General features: G+C 47.3%; 1 protein-coding gene across 7 annotated transcripts in view; it reads right to left on the bottom strand.

Annotated features, from left to right (window-relative positions):
* Eps15l1 (epidermal growth factor receptor pathway substrate 15 like 1) overlaps positions 1–21,942 on the bottom strand; it is an 82,611-nt gene that overhangs the window by 41,131 nt on the left and 19,538 nt on the right. For 5 of the 7 annotated variants that reach the window (XM_038324790.1, XM_038324793.1, XM_038324795.1 and 2 more), the window contains exons 2-12: positions 20,109–20,150; positions 19,500–19,589; positions 18,917–18,964; positions 15,727–15,822; positions 14,895–14,957; positions 11,781–11,906; positions 8,656–8,715; positions 6,311–6,544; positions 2,913–3,070; positions 644–800; positions 322–407 (exon numbers count right to left, since the gene is read on the bottom strand). In XM_038324790.1, the coding sequence (XP_038180718.1) occupies positions 322–407; positions 644–800; positions 2,913–3,070; positions 6,311–6,544; positions 8,656–8,715; positions 11,781–11,906; positions 14,895–14,957; positions 15,727–15,822; positions 18,917–18,964; positions 19,500–19,589; positions 20,109–20,150 (1,160 nt within the window). Of the gene's footprint in view, positions 1–321; positions 408–643; positions 801–2,912; positions 3,071–6,310; positions 6,545–8,655; positions 8,716–11,780; positions 11,907–14,894; positions 14,958–15,726; positions 15,823–16,530; positions 16,570–18,916; positions 18,965–19,499; positions 19,590–20,108; positions 20,151–21,942 lie in introns of those variants that run through there. The other 2 variants (XM_042054822.1, XM_038324792.1) reach the window with 2 other exon arrangements.

Genomic DNA, 21,942 nt, shown 5'->3' with positions numbered 1-21,942 from the left:
GGCCATGAGGAGTGACATGGAGAGCAGCAGCAGGCACCCACTGTGGTGAAGGGCAGTGAGGAACTGGCCCACTGTGCAGACCAGGTGTTCCTGACTAGGGTCTCTCTCCTAAGCTGGGCTCATCCCTGCTGTCTGTGTCCCTGTGCAACTGTGTAGCCACAACCTGCTGAGGCTACCTGGACAGTGTGGGCTCAAGGCAACGAAGACCCAAACAGAAGCAGATCTGAAAAGACTGTGTCCTCCCGTCCCTCAGAGGCTTACTGGGAGCACGGACACAAGGCCATACATTACGAGCCACCAGGGAAGAGGGCAGCCACATACCTCTGCAACTGAGCGATCTCCTGGCTAATGTCATCCAGCTCCTTAACACCAGTGAATTCCCCTGACCCAAGAGCACACGAACTATCCTAGGATAAAACGTCAGACATAGAGTCACAGGAAGCCAACAGCCCACACCTCTGGTACAGCAGGGGACCAAAGTGCTGGCCACCGTCCTGAGAACACTCCAGGTGGCCCAGTCACACACCCCACACCCATCCCCAACCTGTGCTTGGGGACTGAGGACTTAGGGGCTCTTGGAGCACCAGCACCACCTTCTGGTGGGTGGTGGGAACAACAGAAGCAAGGGTGTCTGGTTACTCACTGGAACAGGAGTGCCTCTCTCCGAGGGTGGCACCATGTCTGGCGAGAGGACTTGAGGAGGGTCGGTGCCTTTACTGACCTTCTGCTGAATGAAATACATAGCTAGCGCGAATTGCTCTTTGCTTAACTTCCCCGTTTGTCTCGTATCAGCCAGGGCCCTGGGAGAGACGTGGGATGCAATTACACACCACAGCTGTGCTTGCCACCTACCCTGAGCATGCCCCACTTACCAAGCAAGCCCTGGGCATGGCCTCCACATTTCCCCAGTGCTGATGAGCACCTACCCGAGGCTGATAACAGGCTGACAGTATGGGAGTGAGGGTCTGGCCTACACAACTGAGGCTCCCGGTCTCAGGAAGGACCCTGCCCCTAGCATACACTTCCAGCTGACTGTAAGGGTCAAGGCTTTCTTGGTTCACCTCATTCAAGGTACTGTAGAGACGCAGTTGCCCCATTAGCTCCTGTGCAGAAGGCGCAGGACTACACTGATTCCTGGAGACTCTGGAGATCTACAGCTGTGTGAGTCAGTGGGGCCAAGAGCTGCACTAGGGAGGTCTGGAGACACAAGTCCCTGCCACAGTGTCTGTGCCACCAGGAACTTGCCTCTGGCCTCTCTGTTCCTAGTGTGGAAAAGAGAGAACAGGAATGCCCCAGACTTGAACTGGCAGTGAATGGCCTCGTGAGGGGCAAACACTTCCACTACTGGTGACCGATGCAGTTGCTGTTAAAATGCCGTCATCTGCCAAAGGCAGAGCACAAGGTCTCCAGGGGCCTACTCTGGCAGCAGCTACTTGCAGAGCATTGTCGAAAAACAGCAAGCTTGGGCTGCTCTCTGTAGCTCCTCCACTACTTGAGTGCAGCAGCTCAGCTCTGAAGGAGCAGGCAGCCTGTCTAAAGAGGCAACTCCGTGACCGCGGCCCCTTGGCCAGCTCTTTTCCCTGCCCGGCTAGGATTATTCAAGATTGTTCTTTCTGGCCATCATGTAACCAGCTCAGTTTCCCTGCTGTGGTCAGGAAGTCACTCAAGGCCCTGGCCCTGGACAAGCTAACAATGCCTGGACCAGGAAATCACAGGAGCCCCATTCTCATATGGCAGAGGGAGGATGAAGGTGGCTCCTCCACCTAGCACCAAGTGTTTCACAGTGGTCACCATCTACACCAGAGCAGTTGTGAGAACCCTGAGAGTAAGCCTATTGGCTCGTGACTGTCTGTCCCTGTGCTGGCTGATTTTTTTAAACTTTACACAACCCAGACACATCTGGGTAGAGGCTTCTTGAGAAAATGTCTCCATCAGATTGGACTATAGGCAGCTCTGTGCGGGCATTTTCTTGATTAATGACTGAAAATAGGGGGCAGCTCACTGTGGGTGGTCCCTTCGCAGGTGGTCCTGAGCTGTGTAAGGAGGCTGAGCAAGCCATGAGGAGCAAGCCAGTAAGCAGCACTCCTCCATGGCCCCTGCTTCAGCTCCTGCCTCCAGGTTCCTTTTTGGGTTCCTATCTGATTTCTCTCAGTGATGGACTGTTATCTGAAAATGTAAGCAAAAATAAACCATTCCACATTGCTTTTGGTCACTGTTTTATCACAATAATAGAAATTTTAACTAAATCAGTCTCCCATAGGAGGACAGGGTGGGGAGGGTTGCTAGACCCTCATCTATACATCCCAAACACTGTATGTAATTCTGCGCTAATCTCACATAGCCAAGGATCTCAGGATGTGCCAAGATCCACTGAGTGCAGAAAGTTAACTGAAGAGAACTCCATCAGTGCAGCTGTGGATGTCATCAGCCTTTCTGGGGTACCCCACACTCTTGTAAGAAACATCTCACCTATGAACTGCAAGCCCAATTAAGTCATTGGTTCCCTAATGGACTTCAGTGGTATGAACTTAGGTATATCCTTGGTGCCCTATGTGTATGTGTGTTGGGGTTTTGTTACATCTCCCCAGGAAAGGGTTCCCATAACACTGAGGAACAAACAAGGGTTCTACTCCCTACCTTCCTCCCTGTTGGAAGCACGTGTTGCCCTTTCAAGTAGGACTTCACTAAACTGTCAAGGCCCTCTCTGGCTTACCCAAGTGGCAGGCAGAATGATTGTTCCAGGTAACTGAGGCAAGGTAAGGCTTGTGGAGAGATTGTCCCAACAGAGCTCTCCAGTAAAAAGGCTGACCCAACTTCCCTGTTCACTGGCACCTGGGAAACTGGAGCCCTTCCTCCTGTCTGCCATCTTCCCAGCCTCTCAGAGCCACCTTGACCATGGCTTCCACTCTTACCAAATGTGTGCCAGAAGGTTCTGTGTGAGGCCCGAGTGCATGAAGATCTCCTTTACTTCCTGGCCACTCACATAGCCATCAAGGTCCAGGTCCGTCTTCAAGAAGATCTCATCAAAGCGCATCTTATCTGCCACTGGCACCACCCAGGCTACTGGCGGCTGAAACATATTACAATAGTGACTTACCCATGAGCCCTGTTCTAGCCTGAGCTAACACCTAGGCTCTCTTTTCATTTTTTAAAAATAACTTATTTATTTTTAATTGGTGTTTTGCCTGCAGGTATGTCTGCATGAGGGCATCGGATTCCCTGGAACAAGAGTTACAGACAGTTGTGAGCTGCCATTGGGTGCTGGGACTTGAACCCAGGTGAGTCTTTTCTCTGAATGTGGAGAGTCTAGGAGCACACACTCTGGGCTCTGTGACAGACATTGTATCACTTCAATGAGGACACCACTGCAGGCCACTGGCACCCTGGGGGTTCTGGAGCCCAGGCTTCACAGACACCAGGGAACAATTTCACTTACCTGCAAGTGAGCAAGAAAGTTAATTCTGAATCCTTCTAGAAAATTTTCCAGGTTATTTATTTATTTTATGTGTATTGGTGTTACTGTCTATGCACCACATGCATAAGTACAGACTGCTGTGAGCTGCAATGTGGGCACTGAGAATTAAACCCAGGTCCTCTGGAGGAGCAGTCCTCTCTCCAGCTCCATACCTCTAGTCAATTTTTTTTAGAGAATTGAATCAAAGTTTTCTCTCTCTTTTTTTTTTTTTCGCTGTCAAGAAATAATGGTGCAGGACCACTGAGGAACTAGGCCTGAGCCAGGACCTCTGTGAGTCTGGGACCTCCAAGGGAGTAGGCACGAACCAGAGATCTCTGCGGGTCCAGGCGTGAGTCTGGGACCTCAGAGGGAGTACACCTGAGCTAGGACCTCTGTGGGTCTGGGCGTTGGCCTGGGGCATCAAAGTAGGCAAGAACCAGAAACCTCTGCAGGTCCAGGCGTGAGTCTGGGACCTCTGAGGGAGAAAGCCTGAGCAAGGTTCTCTACGGGTCTGGGCGCACCCGAGCCTGGGAACTCCAAGGGAGTAGACCAGAGCCAGAGTCCTGTACAGGACCAACCCCAAGCCAGGGACCTCTGCAGGAACAGATCCAGACCAGGGACATTTACAGAAACAGGTCTGAGCCGAAAATCTAGGCTAGAGCAGGCCTGAGACAGCAAACTCCAAGGGAGCGGAGCAGAGTCCGGGAGTGACCAAGGTGGTAACAAGAACTGTGGCACTGACTGTACCACGAGGAACAACCATCTGAGCCTTGGATTCACTGGCACCTACATAAACCAACAGAATCTCAGACAGCAACAACCACACCTATTAGAGGAAAAGATGAGTAGAAAAAGTAAGAACACATGCAACACAGCAAAGAGCAACACAAAACCAGTAAAACCTAAAGACTCTACAACAGCAAGACCTGAACAACCAAATATAGACGAAGCAGAAGAAAATGACCTAAATAATAACTTCAGGAGACTGTTTGAAACTCTTAAAGAAGAAACAAAAAATTCCCTCAAAGAAATGGAGAAAAAGGCAAACAAAAAATTGGAAGACATCAGCAAATCCCTTAAAGAAAACCAAGAAAAAGCAACCAAACATAAGGAAAAAAAACTATTCAAGACTTGAAAACTAAAATAGAGACAATAAAGAAAACACAAGCTGGGGGATTTATAGAAACAGAAATCATGAGAAAATGATCAGGAACCACAAACGCAAGCGTGAACAGCAGAATACAAGAGATGGAAGAGAGAATCTCAAGTGCTGAAGATACAATAGAGGGAATAGACTCATCAGTCAAAGAAAACATTAAATCTAACAAAAGCTTAACCCAAAATATCCAGGAAATATGAAACATTGTGAAAAGGCCAAACCTAAGAATAATAGGTATAGAAGGAGAAGTTCTACTCAAAAGCACAGAAAATAACTATTTGTTTAGTTTATAGCTATCTGTTTCACATTTTAGAGGCAAAAACTGCAAGCCTGAATATGTTCTCTAATAGGCACATACACTGTTAGAATAGCTGACTCACATTGTCTGAATTCATTACTTATACCATCACATGAAAAGAAGAAATACCAGCAACAATGTGTGTGTGAGCTGAAAAAGTCAATGTCATTCCCCCCTTGGTTTCATTTTGCTGTAGCCATCTTGTATGGGATAACTTGAATAAAGACATTTGGAAACATGAAAAAAAAAAAGCACAGAATATATTTAACAAAATCATAGAAAAAAAACTTTCCCAACCTAAAGAAAGATATGCCTATGAAGATATATATAAGAAGCTTACAGAACACCATACAGACTGGATCAAAAAAAATAAGTCTCCTCGCTACATTATAATCAAAGCACTAAGCATACAGAATAAAGAAAGAATATTAAAAGCTGCAAATGAAAATGGCCAAATAACATATAAAGTCAGACCTATCAGAATTACACCTGACTTCTCATTGGAGTCAATGAAAGCCAGAAGGTCATGGTCAAGTGTTCTGCAGACATTAAGAGACCACAGATGCCAGTCCAGATGACTATACCCAGCAAAACTGTCAATCACCACAGAAGAACAAAACAAGATATCCCATGACAAAACCAGATTTCACCAATACCTAGACACAAACCCAGCCCTACATAAAATACTAGAAGAAAAACTCCAACCCAAGGAAGTCAGCTACACCAACAAAAACAGACAATTGATGGTCTCACAGCAGCAAATTCCAAAGAAGGGAAAAGCGCACAAATAAACATCACCAACCATGAAAACTAAATTAACAGGAGATAGTAATCACTGGTCATTAATATCCCTTAATATAAATGGACTCAACTCACCTATAAAAAGGCATAGGCTAACAGATTGGATACGAAAACAGAATCCATCCTTCTTCTGCATACGAGAAACACACCGTAACCTCAAAGATAGACACCGTCTCAGATTAAAGGGTTGGGAAAAAATATTCCAATCAAATGGACCTAAGAAACAAGTGGGTTTAGCTATCCTAATATTTAACAAAACAGACTTCAAACTAAAATCAATCAAAAGAGACAAAAGAAGGACATCTCATATTAGTCACAGGAAAAATCCATCAAGAGGAAATCTCAATACTGAACATCTATGCCCCAAATTCAAGGGCACCCTCATATGTAAAAGAAAGAAGAGGGGAGAGGCAGGGAGGGGACCAGAGAAAAATGTAGAGCTCAGTAAAAATCAATAAAAAAAAAAAAAAAAAAAAAAGGAAGGAAGGAAGGAAGGAAGGAAGGAAGAAAGAAAGAAAGAAAGAAAGAAAGAAAGAAAGAAAGAAAGAAAGAAAGAAAGAAAGAAAGAAAGGTGCAGGACCGGACAGTGGACACTGACCTGAGTCTGCTTGACACTGTGCTTTGGAGACAGGCTGCCTGTGCTGTTGAGGCTGCTGACGCTGCCATGGGATGGCGTGGAGCGGAGGCTGTCTTTGGGTGGGGGGCTGGCAGGCAGGACAGGCACAGCTCCCGCAAACACTGTCTTTTTCTTCTTGGAGGGTGGGATGAGGGATGGGGGCAAGACGGAGGGCACTGGTTCCTTCTCCAAGGCGCGGTACACCAAATGCATGGCCTGTGGTGCCAACGAGAAGAGAAAGGAACTGAGGGGCAGGGGCCACAGAACTGAGAGTCTCCTGCACTCTTGGGAGCCATGGGAACCCCTAGAGGCTCCAAGGAATCTGCTCATCTTTTCTCAGACATCAGCCTCCTCTGCAGCTTCTTGAGCCATGTTGAATTTAGGCAAGTGAAGAGAGCAGACAATCATCCAGACAACACACAGCCAGTTCTAAGGGTTCCTTGCCAAGGTTTTAGTTACCCGTGGTCTGAAATGTTAGGTAGGAAATTCCAGAAACAAAAGACCACATTCATAACACTCTATTACAGTACATTGCCATGACTGTTTTGAGACATGTTCTCAGGCTGGCCTATTGCTCACTAAATAACGGACCTTGAACACCTGATCTTCCTGCCATGACCACCTCCAGAGTGCCGAGATTACAGGCATGTGCCACCACACCTGATTTATGGCTTTGTGCATGCTAATAAGTACTCTACCCACTGAGCCCCAGTCTTTGCTGCAATTACTTTATTTCAATCGTTATTAATCTATTAGCAATGAAAATGTTGTAATAGCCAAGAACAGACAGGAAAAGTGAAATACATGTATGTAACAGTTCTGAGTCCATCAGTATGAGGTATGACCACCAAGCCCCAGGGCTTGATTATCCAAATTTCTGAAATCTGGAAGTACACAGACCCTGAAAGGAGCTTCTACTTCAAAATACTCAGGAGACACAGAGTAGATCCCAGAGGGGACAGAGAGATGACAGGCAGGGGGAGCAGAGGGATGTGTTCTAAATCATGTCTATGTATTTATTTATATGGAGGCAAAGTCTTGATATGAAGTCCAGGCTGGACCTGAATCCCAATCCTCCTGCCTCAGCCTTCTGAGTACTAGGATGACAGGTATACACTGACAAAAATCACAGATTTTGGAGATTTATTTTTATATCTATGAGTATTTTGCCTGCCTGTGTGTCTGTCCATTAGGTGTGTGCAGAGCTCATGGAGGCCAGAAAAGGGTGTCAGATCTCTTGTAACTGAAGTTACAGATTGCTGTGAGCCTCCATGTAGGAATGGGAATCAAACCCTGGTCCTCTGCTATGCTCTAAAGCACTGAGACAACTCTCCAGCCCCAATATCACAGATTTTAAAGTCTACTTTAAAATGTAACTGCAAGTCCATCCAGGTGCTGTACATGTTAATTCTAAAACTTGGAAGATAAGAGGCAGAAGAACCAGAAGTTTAAGGCCAGCTTTAAGCCAGGCAGTGGTGGCATGAGCCTTTGAGCCTATCACTTGGAAGGCAGAGGCAGGCGGATATCTGAGTTTGAGGCCAGCTGGGTCTACAGAGTGAGTTTCAGGATTACCAGGACTACATAGTGAAATCCTGTCTCTCTGTAAAAACACAAAAACAAACAAAAAAAGACCAGCTCCAATTATCTGAGACCCTGACTCAAAAAAAAAACAAAAACAAAAAAAAAAACCCACAAAAACAAACAAAAAAGACTGCTCCAATAAGAGTCTGGATTGATCACATGCTCATTCAGATCCCGTCCAGTTGGATTTGGTGAGCTCCCATTAGAACAGGCACACTGCCTCAGTTGGTGGACCAATCCCTCATAGGAGACTGGGAGGAGGGAAGGAAGTGTAAATGTTTGAATGGATATTTAATTAAAATTTAAAAAAAGACCAGCTCCAATTATTACAAAAATAAAGGCATTGTGTTTGCAATTTATCTCCTTGAAAATGATCCAGGAAAAAGTGTGTGTGTGTGTGTGTGTGTGTGTGTGTGTGTGTGTGAGAGAGAGAGAGAGAGAGAGAGAGAGAGAGAGAGAGAGAGAGAAGAGAGAGAAGGGGGAGGGAGGGAGGGAAGGAGGGGGGAATAAGGAAGAGACAGAGGAAGAGGGAGGAAGGATGGTGAACAGGCACTGTAAGACTACACTGGATCAGTGAAGGCAGCTGTGGACTCTGCTGTGCCCCTGAACCTTTTCTAAGTATTAGAAGATGTCACACAGAGACTCTCTTACCCACCCCATGAGTACTTCTTCAATGGGACTCTCTTACCCACCCCATGAGTACTTCTTCAGGCCTCAAAAAGGGAGGAGCAGGACAGAGGACTTACCACAGCAAACTCATCTCGGTCCAAATGTCCATCCTTGTCGATGTCACTGAGGTCCCAGACCTGCAATGGACAGACAGATCCATGGGGAGGAAGTGCCTATAAAGTCTCACCCAGCACAAGCAACATCTGAGTTAATAGTGAATGAGGCCACAGTGATTAGAGGCACTTAAGAAGCTGTGTACCTGTCTTTCCAAACACCCCCCCCCCCACATACACACGTATACACACATGCACACACAAAGAGAGAGAGGGAGGGAGAGAGAGGGGGAGGGAAGGAGGGAAAGAGGAAGAAGAAAAGGGAGGAGGAGGATGAGAAGAAGGAGAAGAAGGAGAAGGATGAGGAGGAGAAGAAGGAGAAGCAGAAGAAGCAGCAGAAGCAGAAGCAGAAGCAGAAGAAGAAGAAGAAGCAGAAGAAGAAGCAGAAGCAGCAGCAGAAGCAGAAGAAGCAGAAGAAGCAGCAGAAGCAGCAGCAGCAGAAGAAGAAGCAGCAGAAGCAGAAGAAGCAGAAGCAGAAGAAGCAGAAGGAGAAGCAGAAGCAGGAGAAGCAGGAGCAGGAGCAGGAGGAGCAGGAGGAGCAGGAGGAGCAGGAGGAGCAGGAGGAGCAGGAGGAGCAGGAGCAGGAGCAGGAGCAGGAGCAGGAGGAGCAGGAGGAGCAGGAGGAGCAGGAGGAGCAGGAGGAGGAGGAGGAGGAGGAGCAGAAGGAGCAGAAGAAGCAGAAGAAGCAGAAGAAGCAGAAGAAGCAGAAGAAGCAGAAGAAGCAGAAGAAGCAGAAGAAGCAGAAGAAGAAGAAGAAGAAGAAGAAGAAGAAGAAGAAGAAGAAGAAGAAGAAGAAGAAGAAGAAGAAGAAGAAGAAGAAGAAGAAAGAGCATTTAAGAGCTAGTTTGTGACAAAAGACTGAGGCAGGAGGATTGGAAGCTCAAGACCAGCCTGGAGTATACAGATTATCTGTGGTGGTCTGAATGGTCTGAATGGAAATGGCCCCCATAGGCTCACATCTTTGCATGCTTAGTCTTCAGCTGGTGAACTGTTAAAGATTAGGAGGTGTGGTCATGTTGGAAGAGTTGTGTCACTGCGGGATGTACTTTGAGGTTTCAAATGCTCAAAGCAGGTCAGATCAAGTTTCTCCCTGCATCTCTGCCAGTGGATCAAATGTGTGCTCTCAGCTACTGCTCCAGCACCGTGCCTGCCTGCCTGCCTGCCACCATGTTTCATGCAGTGATGATCACAGACTAACCTGAAACTGTAAGAAAACCTTAATTAAATGCTTCCTTTTATAAGAGTTGCCATGATCATAGTGTCTCTTCACAGCAATACAGAACAGGGACTAAGACACTACCTAAAAAGATCAAAACAAGAAATCAAAACAACCCTGCCACCCTGCAGCTCTCTGAAAACCATCCTCTGAGGGAGTTGAGGGCCAAAGCAGAGAACCACTCCCTTCCTAAAACATGTTCACTGTGCCTACAAAGGCCAGGATAAAAACAACATCCCAGGCAACTCTTTCAACTGAAATTTGAGTCAAACTGGGGTCCTCTTGCAGTTTTCTTAAGCCCTAAGACATCTTTCTAGCCCCTGTATCACAGATTTTAAAGTCTAATTTAAAATGTAACTAAGTGCTGTACATGCCTCTGAGTCTAGAACTTGGGCGACAGAGGCACATTTAATGAGCCACCGAGGATGTTTGCTGTTTTTAGGCTCTGCTGGAGGCTAGGGCCTTGGGCTCTGGCTGAACAACCATGGTCTCTCTGTAGCAAGGCCTCACAGATGACAATAAGCTTGCCTGGCCCATATACACCAGGAAGCAGGCTGCCAGGATGAAGTCTTAAGCCACAGCCACATCCCTCTAAAGGAATCGTGCCTACAGTGGGGGGGTCTGGAGCCAAACACACTGCACTAATATGAACAAATCTGAGGTTCATTTTTGATGAGGGGTTCCTGATGCAGGGTCCTGCTACAGACTGGGCTGGCCTCAAACTTAGATCCTCCTACTTCAGTCTCTTGGGATTATAGGTATGCATGTCCACAGCTCATCTAGGCTCATAGATAGATAGATGATAGATAGATAGATAGATAGATAGATAGATAGATAGATAGATAGATAGATAGATAGATAGATGGATGGAATGCACTATGGAGGTGGATTAGGAATTTAAGGTTATCCCCAGTCAAGATGGGGTAAATGATAAAACCAAAAAATGGAACATCTAAGACTATTTCTAAACCCGCAACAGAGCTGAAAATGCTTTAACCTCAAAACTGACAGGCAGGAAAAAACATCTGCTTAAAAACAGAAGACAAAGGCCAATGAAATGGCTCAGCAGGTGAAGGTGCTGCCGCAAAGCTAACAAGCTCAGTTTGACTCCCTAGGTCCTCTGATCTTCAGATACACAGCGGTGTGCACACATACTATGTACATGAACACACTTAGTTCTTAAATGTAGTTAGCATGGTGACACATGCTTTCAATCCAGCACTTGGGAGGCAGAGGCAAATAGATTTCTGTGAATTCAAGGCCAATACTGTCTACATAATAAGTTTCAAGTCAACCAGGGAAACACAATGAATCTCAAAAAAAAAAAAAAAAAAAAAAAAAAAAATCAATGTCACTTGTTCTTCAAGGTTAGGTGTAGTAGCATGCACTTGTATCCCCAGTCCTGGGGAGACAGAGACAGAATGAAGCCTGGACTCTTGGCCAGCGAGCTACTTATTACATTCCAGGCCCAGGGAGAGACCCTGTCTATAAAAACAGTAGCCAGCAATTGAAGAGTGCACCCACGGTTGTCTTCTGAACTCATGTACATCTACTCCTGTGCAGACACCTTTTCAAAAAGAAATGGAAAGAAACAAACACACAAAAGAAAGGGGTTCAGTGCTGGGCGGGCTTGGAGCAGGCTCTGCTCTCACAGGTACGTGTAGCCATCTCCCTTCTGCCCCTGCCCCTTGTCATAAGAAGATGGATGCCAGCATCTTCCCAGCAGCAGCAGAAGAGCAGTCCTGATCCTCCAACTACAGAAGAGCCAGACATATAGGACGCACCTGGTGGCACAGTGCATGGTGGGAGGAAAAGGTGACTGTTAGCGGACAGACACATCACAGTACAGGACAGGAGAGCACCCAGGCCTTACCCTGCCCAGCACATCCAGAGGGAGTTTCGAGTTCATAAGGACTGGCTTGACCTTGTCTCCAGAGAGTAGACCATTGACTGGTAGAAGGCTTTCAAAGATGCCATCAAACTTTGCCTTCTCCTCCACCTACCAGGAAAGAAGGAACTAGAATGAGTACAGAGTACACAGTTTGGATTCAAATCCAGGCTTGTCTATACAGAGCTCAGTTGTTGTAGGGTGAGCAAGCCCAGCTGCCTGAGTTTCTAGGGAGAATTTATGGCCTGGGGGCCATGGTGACCAGAAGAGAAGCTGGTCCATATTTTGCTCTGTCTCATGGCAAAAGGGACCTAGCCAAGTAGGGCAATGCTTTTGCAGTGTCTCAAGGAACCTCATTAGATATCTAGTTTGGTAGCAAACATGGCCCAAATCAACCTCTAGTGGGGCCAATGGCTCATACTTCTCATTCCAATACTCAAGATGGAGGGCTTCAGGCTAGCCTGTGCTACATGGAGAGACCCTGTCTTCAATTTAAAGAGCAGAAGTCTTGCTTCTCAAAGTTCAAACATAAGCTGTGATGGGGCTCAGCACAGTGAAGCCTTAAATTTTTAATCTCACTAAGAAAAAAGTTTTAAAAAGTGTGCTGTGGCTCAGTGCAGCATACACAAAAATCCCTGGGCTCCATCCCCAGCAATGCATAAACCACAGGGCACATCTGCAATCCCAGGAGTGAGGAGGTGGAGGTGGGGGTCCAAGGTCATTCTTGGCTATATAGAGATTTGAAGTCAGATTGGGCTACAGGAGATCCTGTGTCAGAGAAACAAACTAAACAGGGCTAAGGGTATAGTTTGCTGGCAAAGCCCTTCCTGAGAATCTCAAGGTCTATCCAAGAATAGGCAGAGGAGGATGTCAGGGGCCGTCACCCAGTCAGCCGTGGAGGACTCAGAGTGAAAGTGAGACACACAGAAGTAAGAAAAGGAAAAGCCCAGAGGCAATAGGTAGTTGGGATAATTTAAGATAAGAAAAGCTAAGGCCAGGCATTTATAATAAAGGATAAGCCTCCACGTGATTTGAGAGCTGAGTGGCAGGCCCCACAAAAAAAGCCAAAAGAGTAAAAAACAACATTTTAGTGTTCCAACATGGGGCTAGAGTAAAAGAAAACCCAAAGTCTTTTAAAAAAAAAGACAAAGTTTTTCTGTATAGTCCTGACTGTCCTGGAACTCGATCTGTAGACCAAGCTGGCCTTGAATTTACAGAAACCTGCTGGGATCAAAGGTGTGTGCCACCACTGCCTGGCCCAGCTTTCTGATTTTTTTTTTTTAACTTGCCCTGAGATAGTCACAGGTTCTTTCCTCTTCTCTTAGCAAGGCAAAAATGATTCAAACTATTGCTTAATGAAAGAGCAGGACAAGTCCAGAAGAGGGGCAAGAAGCGGATCTGTGTTCCTGCCTCTGCCTCCTGAGTGCTAGGATTAAAGGTGTGCACCTCCACAGCCTGACTATTAGTAGTAGTCACTCTCATTCAGATCTAACACAAAAAAAGGAGCAAGCTGAGCAAGGAAAATCACAAAAGGTCCAGTTCAAGGAGAAAAAGGGCATTAGAAAGTGTAATGGAGTTAGAACAGTGCTCAGTGAAATAAAGAGAGTGGTAACTTCAAGCCAGACTCCAAGCAGCTAAACTTCCAACTTGTGAAAAGAAATTAAAGATAAGTTTAGGACCAGGCATGGTGGTGCACATCTTTAATCCTAGCACTGAGAGGCAGAGGCAGGCGGATCTCTGAGTTTGAGGCCAGCATGGTCTACAGAGTGAGTTCCAGGACAGCCAGGACTACACAGAGAAACCCTGTAAAGAGAGACAGACAGAGAGACAGACAGACAAAGAGAGGTTGTCATGAGTCTCAGAAGAGACTTTGAACTTTCAAACAGTGTGAAGTTTGTGACAGACTGGGGACTTTTGAAATTGGACTGAATGTATTATAGCTACAAAGCCTATGGGGGCCAGGATGTAGGAATGTGGTGGTTTGAGAATGGACCCCCCAAAGGCTTATAGATTTGAATGCTTGGTCACCAAGAAGTGGCACTATTAGGAGTTGTGGCCTTGTTGAGGTAGGTGTGGCCTTGTTGAAGTGTCACTGTGGGTGGGCTTTGAGGTTTCAAAAGCCCAAGTCAGTTCTCTCTCCCCCTGTTGCCTGTGGATACAGATATAGAACTCTCAGCTCCTCTCCAGCACCATGTCTGCCTACATGTCACCAGGTTTCCTGATATGCTAATAGACTAAACCTCTGAAACTATAAGCAATCCCCACTGAAATGCTCTCCTTTCTAAGAGCTGTGGTGGCCACGGTGTCTCCTCACAGAAATAGACACTAAGACAGCCACCGTGCTTGTTTGTCCTTCCTAGGGGCAGGACCACATTACCCTCTACGTAGAAAAGGAACACCTTAAGAGCTGGGTGAGGTTTTTTGCAGAGCAGTAGTCATCTCAGAGAGGGAAGATGGGTCACGGCAGAGCTGGAAGGCTAGATAGCAGTGTGTCTCTTCTCTATCTTGAAGAACCAAAACAAGCAACACAGCCCCAGATGCAGTCTGAGAGCACAGAAATTAACTGCAACCTCAGATCCTTAGCTCCTTTGCTCCCAGACACAGCTGCCAGCTACATTGAAAGAATGTAAAAATTGATTTTTCAAGCCAAGCATGCCTGCCCTCCCCATCCTAGGGAGGCAGAGGATCAGAAGATGGGAGCTGTTTTAGCTACAGGTTGAGCTTGATGTCAGATTGGGTGACATGAGACCCTTTCTCAATAAGCAAAAAACAAAATAAAACAAGGGCTGGAGAGATGACTCAGAGGTTAAGAGTAGCCAAGTGCAGCTTCCAATGCCCAAGTTAGGTGGCTCACAACAGCTGGTAATTCCAGCTCCAAGCCACCCCCCACTTCCCCCCAACCCTGTTGTCATTGGTCTCCAAGGGCAACATACCCACCAAAGACATACAAACAATTAAAAATAAAATCTTAAAAACAAAATCCAAGCACAGATATGACCCTTCGATCCTATGAAGACATAGAGATGGCAAAGGTACTTCCGAATGTTCCAAACAATACACACGGTGCACATCAACTATGGCACTGTCCCCCTCACTTACGCGCACAGCCCAGTGGGTCTCTGTAGACGGTTGTGTGGCCATCAGTGGGCTGCTAGTGTCATGCTGAGGAAAAAAAGGACAGGATCACATATGCAAACACAACCAAAAGGATCTCATTCCAAAGTGGGAAGGTCACAAACAGGGAATGACTTATGACCCCACAACTCCCCTCCCAGGGGAGACCCACAGGTGCACATGCAAATCCATTCACGGCTGTGCTGCTCCCAACAGCCAAAGGTAGAGGCGACATCACAGAGCTCAGCAAACGGACAGAGCAGCCACGCTTACAACAGTACAATGTCCCAATCTGGGCAGACTGAGTGAAAGACGTACACACAAGGCCATCCCTGTGTGAGTCCACTGAGAGCAGCGTCAGGAAAGACAGTCTACACCGAAAGAAGGTGGGTGGCTACCAAGACTGGGAGATGGGGGACGAAGAGGAAGACATGACCCCGAGTCTTCCTTTTGGGAGGTGAGAGAATTGGAACTCAGGCTAACTGCTGCACGACACTGTAATGTGTTAAGGGCTACCCAACTATGCATTTTTATTTATTTTGTTTTATTTTCAAGACAGGGTTTCTCTGTATCACCCTGGCTGTCTGGAACTACCTCTATGGAGCAGGCGTGCCTAGAACTCAGAAATCCACCTGCCTCTGCCCCCCGAATGCTGGAATTCAAGGCATGCCACTATGCTAGCTGAACTGCGCATGTAAAACATGGGGCATTTTATGACATACACATCTCACAGGAAGACAAGAGAAAACACGGAGCATCACTCACACAGATGTGCACACACACGGTACCAAGAGAATATGATGGCTTGCACACTCACAAATTTCGGTGGTGGCATGGTGAGGTTCAGATTGCTCAAGGTGACTTCATGGCCACTCTGTGCACAGGCCACCAATCTCAGTGCAACAAAGAAACCCTGTGGACCCAAAAAGAGGAGGCATGAACAAACAGCATAAGGTAGGATAGGACAGCTCTCACTTCCACTGTGATGACCACAGACACCATAGCAGGCAGCCATCGGTGAGTACTGAGCACTGAAACGTTTCAAGCAAAGGGATTTTCCCAAAGGCAATGCTCCTAGGTCACAATGCTGAAGTGGTCCACATGCTCACAATGACTGACAGGTCAAATATACACAGCCTGCTTTGTTTTCTGTTTTTGTGGAACACTCAGGAATACCATGCCAGCACTTTTCTTTCTCCTAAGCCAGGCCTCAGCCCAGGTATTGGATTTAAATTTTTTGCTTAAAGAAACTATTAGTAGCCGGGCGGTGGTGGTGCATGCCTTTAATCCCAGCAGCACTCAGCAGGCAGAGGCAGGCGGATCTCTGTGAGTTCGAGGCCAGCCTGGTCTACAAGAGTTAGTTCCAGGACAGGCTCCAAAGCTACAGAGGAACCCTGTCTCGAAAAACAGAAAGAAAAAGAAAGAAAGAAAGAAAGAAAGAAAGAAAGAAAGAAAGAAAGAAAGAAAGAAAGAAACTATTAGTATTTATTTGGGAAGAGGGGTCATGTGCATCCTGAGGGAACTCAGCTCTCTCCTTCCACCACGTGAGTCTAGGGATTAGGAACTGAACTTGGGCCTTCAGGCCGGGCAGCACCTTCCCCAGAGGGACTATCTCACTGACCTCCTTTTTCTTTCCTTTTCTTTTGTTGGTTTTTCAAGGCAGAGTTTCTTTGTGTAGCTTTGGCACCTGTCCTGGAACTCGCTCTGTAGAACAGGCTGGCCTCAAACTCAAAGATCTGCCTGCTTCTGCCTTCCGAGTGCTGGGATTAAAGGTGTGTGCCACCCTCAGAGCCCAGAGGTACAGGCAGTTGTGAGCAGTCCTGCCTGGGGGTACTGGGGCCTGAACTCAATTCTCTGCAAGAACAGTAAGCATTCCTCTGGCCTCCTTTTTAGAAACAGATTCTTTAACTACGCAGTTGAGTCTAAAGGGGAACTCTCAATTCTTCTGCCTCAGCCTCCTGAGTGCCAGCAGGACCTGTGTTCTGTGATGAGTTGTCAACTAGCAGAAAATAAAGTCAGCTGAAAAAGAACCTTGATCAAGGAACCGCCTCCATCAGACTGTGGACCTGTCTGTGGAGCACTTTCCTGATTAATGATTCACAGACAGTGCCACCCCTGGGCTGGCAGTCCTAAATTCTGTAAGGCTGGGCAAGCCATATGGAAGCAAGCCAGGAAGCACTGATCCTCCATGGCCTCTGCTCCAGTTCCTGCCCGGAGTTCTTGGTTTTCCTCAGTGATGGACTGTAATCTGTAAATCAAGTAACCCTTCCTCTCCAAGAGCTTGTGGTTTTATCAGTGACATAGGCTAGGGCAGGTGTGCACCCTACAGCAGAGCTTCTCTCCTGGCGTAAGAACATGGGGAGAGAGCTACACCTTTCATAGAGATATTCACAGATGCTGTGGAGAATCACATGGTATTAGAGGGAAGCTAAAAACAGGGCAGTATGGTGGTCAGAGGGATCAAATCAGGTCCCTCAGCACCTTCACTAAGCGGCCGAGCAACCCAATCACAAGGGCGGGAGGTGCTGGTGGTCAGTGGCCAGCAGACGAACAGGCTTGAGGCCTTAGGACACTGAACAGTTCAGACAGTACCTTGGGGGAAGAGCTGGGGAACTCACTTGCACCCAGGCCCTGTGAGCACAGCACCATAAAGTATTATGTAAAGCTCCCACAGCCAGAACTTCGGGACAAACACAATTCCACTCAGAATACTCCTGAAGCGATACCAAGGCTCCAAGGGGAGGCCTGAGAGAGTCAGGCTGATCTGGACACACCTCCATGGTAGAGGGCATTGGGAAACACCCAGCCTGGCTGCAAGCCCTGGTTAGTGCTGTAACCACAGCAGTCTGACACAGCATTGGAATTATGTGACCAGGCATCCCTCGGAAGAGCTGCCTACAAACATGGGCTAGAAAGGGTGTGTAGGAACCCACTCAACTACACTTGGTATCTTTAGAGAATTCTAAAATTACTTTGAAAAACAACAGTCTTCAGGCTGAAGACATAGCTCTGTGGTTAAGAGCACATGCTGCTCCCACAGAGTTCAGTTCCCAGCACCCCATCAGGCAGCTCCCAACTGCCGATCACCTCACCTCCAGGGGATCTAGCACCTTCTTCTGACCTCCATGGTCTTGACACTTAAACACACAAATTTTTTTTTCTAGTCTTCCCCCACCCCTGTAGGGTTTTTTTTGTTTGGTTGGTTTTTTTTAAGAGACAAAGTCTCACTGTGTAGCCCTGGGTGGCCTGGCACTCCATATGTAGACTAGGCTGGCCACAAACTCATAGAGATCTACCCATCTGCCTCTGCTGCCTGAGTGTTGGGATTAAAGGTGTGCGCTACCATACACAGGACAATTTATTTTAATTACCTTAAATCTTTAAAGTGCTTTAATCACTGGTAAATTCATCACGATGTTTATGTTTGTTTTGTTTAAAGGTGTGTATGTATGTATACATGTATGTAAGGGTGGGTGCTCTGGCTGGCACCTGAACTTGGTTACAGCTGAGTCCTCTCTCCAGCCCCCTTGCTGTTTAGTGACACAAGGGGAACTACCTAAGAAGTCTCAGTGAGGAGCTGCTTCAATTAGGTGGGCTTGTGAGAGGTTCCTGGGACGTGTGGGTGCAACACCCCTGGGCTAGGCCCTGGGCTGAATGAACAGGAGAAGAGTATTCAGGTCCCTGTGCTTCTGACTGGATGTGACCGGCTACTTCAGGTTCCAGCTTGACTTGTCCCAAGTGGTGTGCCTGGAGCTGTGAGCCACAGGTGCCCTTTCACCAGAGCTGCCTCTGTCAGGGCAATTTTATGACACCAGCAGGTAAAGGCTGAGACAGTCCCAAGACAGTCAAAGGCATGTCACCAAGCCAGGGGCTGGATACTTACAGACCTGCACTCCAAAGTGAGAATTCCTCACTTGAGCCTGGCAGCTATATGTGGATGATAGCAGACAGTGGAAGAAATGGACAAGTTGCCCAGCCCCTCCCCTGCTCTGTGTGTGCATATATACCTGTTTGTCCAAGAACCCTTTACCTTCAGGGTCCGCCAAGTCCCATATCTGTGGAGACATAAAAATGCCTGTAAGTGTGACTGTCGTCACAAGTCACGGTGACTGCTTCTCTGCCATGGGCGCTGGGACCAATAACTCTGCCAGGCACACAGCCATTTGGTGGCAGGGCCCAAAGAACCCCAGATGCCCACTTAGCCCCCATTCAGTCATTACATGGCAATGCAAACCCACAGCTATCAAGACACCAGAAGCACGCTACCTTGACGGGGGCCACCAACTGAGACTGACCTCAAACTCCAGAGATCCATAGCCCTCTGCCTCCAGAGAGCTGGGATTAAGGAAGCTTTCTGCCATGCTTAGCATTGTGGCTTTGATTTATTTTTTCAAAACAGGTTATACTATGTATGTAGCCCAGGCTGGCCGGGAACTCATGATCCTTCTGCCTTAGCCTCTCAAATGCTAGGATGGGCATGAAAGGTTAGTTCTAAAGGCCTTTAGCTCCACCAGCAAAAAAGCTCTGAGAGTCCTGGCCCTACCCAGGGAGGGTTTGCGTAGCTAGGATGCTATGCTTCATCTTCCCTACCTTCCCCAGGATGATGTCAGAGAGCCCTGACTTCTTCAGAAACAGCGCAGCCTCGCTGGCCCCAACTCTCCCTGTGTAGGCAGGGTCCACCTGAAAAAGGACAGCAAGAGTCAACACAACCACTTACAGATGCAGAGGTAGCTGCGCGATCTCCATGTGTGTTCACAGGAGTCAACACAACCACTTACAGATGAAGAGGTAGCTGTGCTATCTCCATGTGTGTTCACAGGAGTCAACACAACCACGTACAGATGCTGTCTCCATATGTGCTCACAAAAAGCTGCTTTAAGTGTGTTCCCAACTTCACAACAAAGATGGGTGCCTCTGGGTTCCATCTCCAGCACTAACACACACATGCACACATGATTACATACACAATATATAAAAAGGCACTGGTGGACTGGAGAGATGGTCAGTGGACAAAGGTTCCTGCTACCAAGTCTGACAGCCTGAATTTGGTCTCTGGGACCCACATGGCGAAAGGAGAGAACTGATCCCAAGAGTTGCCCCTTGATTGCTACAGGCACACGATGGCACAAGTGAACACATTCACACCTACACAGTAAAATAAATTGAAATGTAAAACAAGAAGATAGCAATTAGACATACCTGCTTGTAGTAAGATTCATATAACGGATTTCCACTGGGAATCTGAACAGAAGAGAAAAGCCAGAAAGTGGTCACAAGTGGACATATGACCTGACAGCACAAAAGTACCCTCCCGTCTTGGGCTTTTTTCTCTTCAGGTGTTGTCCAAGCTGGTCTTTGGTTGTTTTGTTTCATTTGTGTTGGAACAAGGCACTGCTAGATAGCCATGGTTGGCCTTAAACTCCTAGTGATCCTCTTGACTCTGGCTCTTGAGTGCTGATATTATAGGCAGACTCTCACACCCAGTCCCAAGCTCCTCTTGAACTCCTAGGGTCAAGTAGTCTCCTGCCAGACTCCTAAGGTGACAATACACAGTGTTTTGCCATCACCAAAATACACCCTGGTTCTGGTAAAAACATGTGCACCTGGCAGCCAGAGCAAAGCCAAACCCCAGCACTGAGGCTTGCCGAGGGAGAGGCAGTGGTGGAGCCTCCTTCCTCACCCCATGTGTGGGTGGAGTTTCTGGATGTGACCCTGAGTCACCAGAATGCACCCGTCCTGTCCTCTGTCAGTCTCCCAACAAGTGACAGCACATAGATTCATACTACAGCATCCTCCAGGATGCAGACAGCCTCACACTGAAAGCATCCACACATCTGTGCGGGAAGCCAAGAGTCCTCCATTCCACACCAATGACACCTCTTGTTCAGGCCGGAACATGCCCAGAACATAAGGTCACTTATCGGGCTCTAACTACCACCTCTGTCCCTCACTGGCCTAAACAGGATACCCCTCTATGGGGAGGAAGAAGTCATCTGGGGGAGCGAACTACCCCAGTGAGGAAGTAAACATCCACTATGCAGCATTGGACAGAGGGGTGGCTGAGGCAGAAGTCTTGTGAGTCAAGACAACCTCAACTATGTAGTGAGACCATGCCAAAAAAAAAAAAAAAGTAAACAAACAAGTGACTATATGAAAAGGGCTTAGCTCAAATGCAGGCAGCATCAACCCCAGTGAGAACTGGGAGAAGTAACAGTCAGGAAGAGGGCTCCATACTCTGAAGCATCAGGCTGCTATCATCCTGTCCCCACAGGGGAGTGTTCTGTCCACTCCCTCTGCCTGGCCAGATGTAGGTGTCCTGCTTGGCCTTCCCAACCACCAGAGCTTACAAGAGGCAAATCTCTTCTTGACCAATGGCCCAGCCTTGGACATCCAGCACAAAACACACCAGGGTAGAGTGAAGAGAGGTGAGGATAAGTTAAAGGGTGTCATCCACAGCTGCAGGGAGACTGAGAGGCTGAGTGCTCCTAAAAGAGTTATCAAACCTTCCTCAAGTTGTGGCACACACTCTCAAATCCCAGAACTCAGGAGGCTGAGACAGGAGGATCTCTGTGAGTTTCAGGCCAGTCTGATCTACATAGTGAGTTTCAGGCTACTTAGGGCTTCATAGTGAGATTCTGTCTTTATAAACAAATAAACTTCCTTGGCCTGGGCTGCCTCTGATGCTAGCAGTCAAGAGACTGAGTCAGGAGGAATGCTGTCCTGTGACTGCATAAGGACAATCCAGGGCAGGAACCCCAAGCTCGGAACCAGCACTAACCAGCACAAGATCAGTTCAGGTTCAAAACAATGCAATTATAATCAGTCTCTCTGGGGGAACCAGGCACCTGTGAGCAGAGCAAAATACCCGACAATGAGAGGCAAGAGGGAAAGTCCAGAGGGTGCAGGGGAGAGAGGGGAGAGGTTGGACAGCAGGAAAAGACCTAAGGCTTGGAGCAATGCTAGAGAAAGAACATATGAAAATGCCACTATGCAGGGTTAGCAAGACATCTCAGCAGGTAAATGTGCTTGCTCT

Source organism: Arvicola amphibius, chromosome 4 (genome assembly GCF_903992535.2).
Source record: "Arvicola amphibius chromosome 4, mArvAmp1.2, whole genome shotgun sequence".
Lineage (NCBI taxonomy): Eukaryota > Metazoa > Chordata > Mammalia > Rodentia > Cricetidae > Arvicola > Arvicola amphibius.
This window is presented reverse-complemented; position numbering and strand designations above follow the sequence as displayed.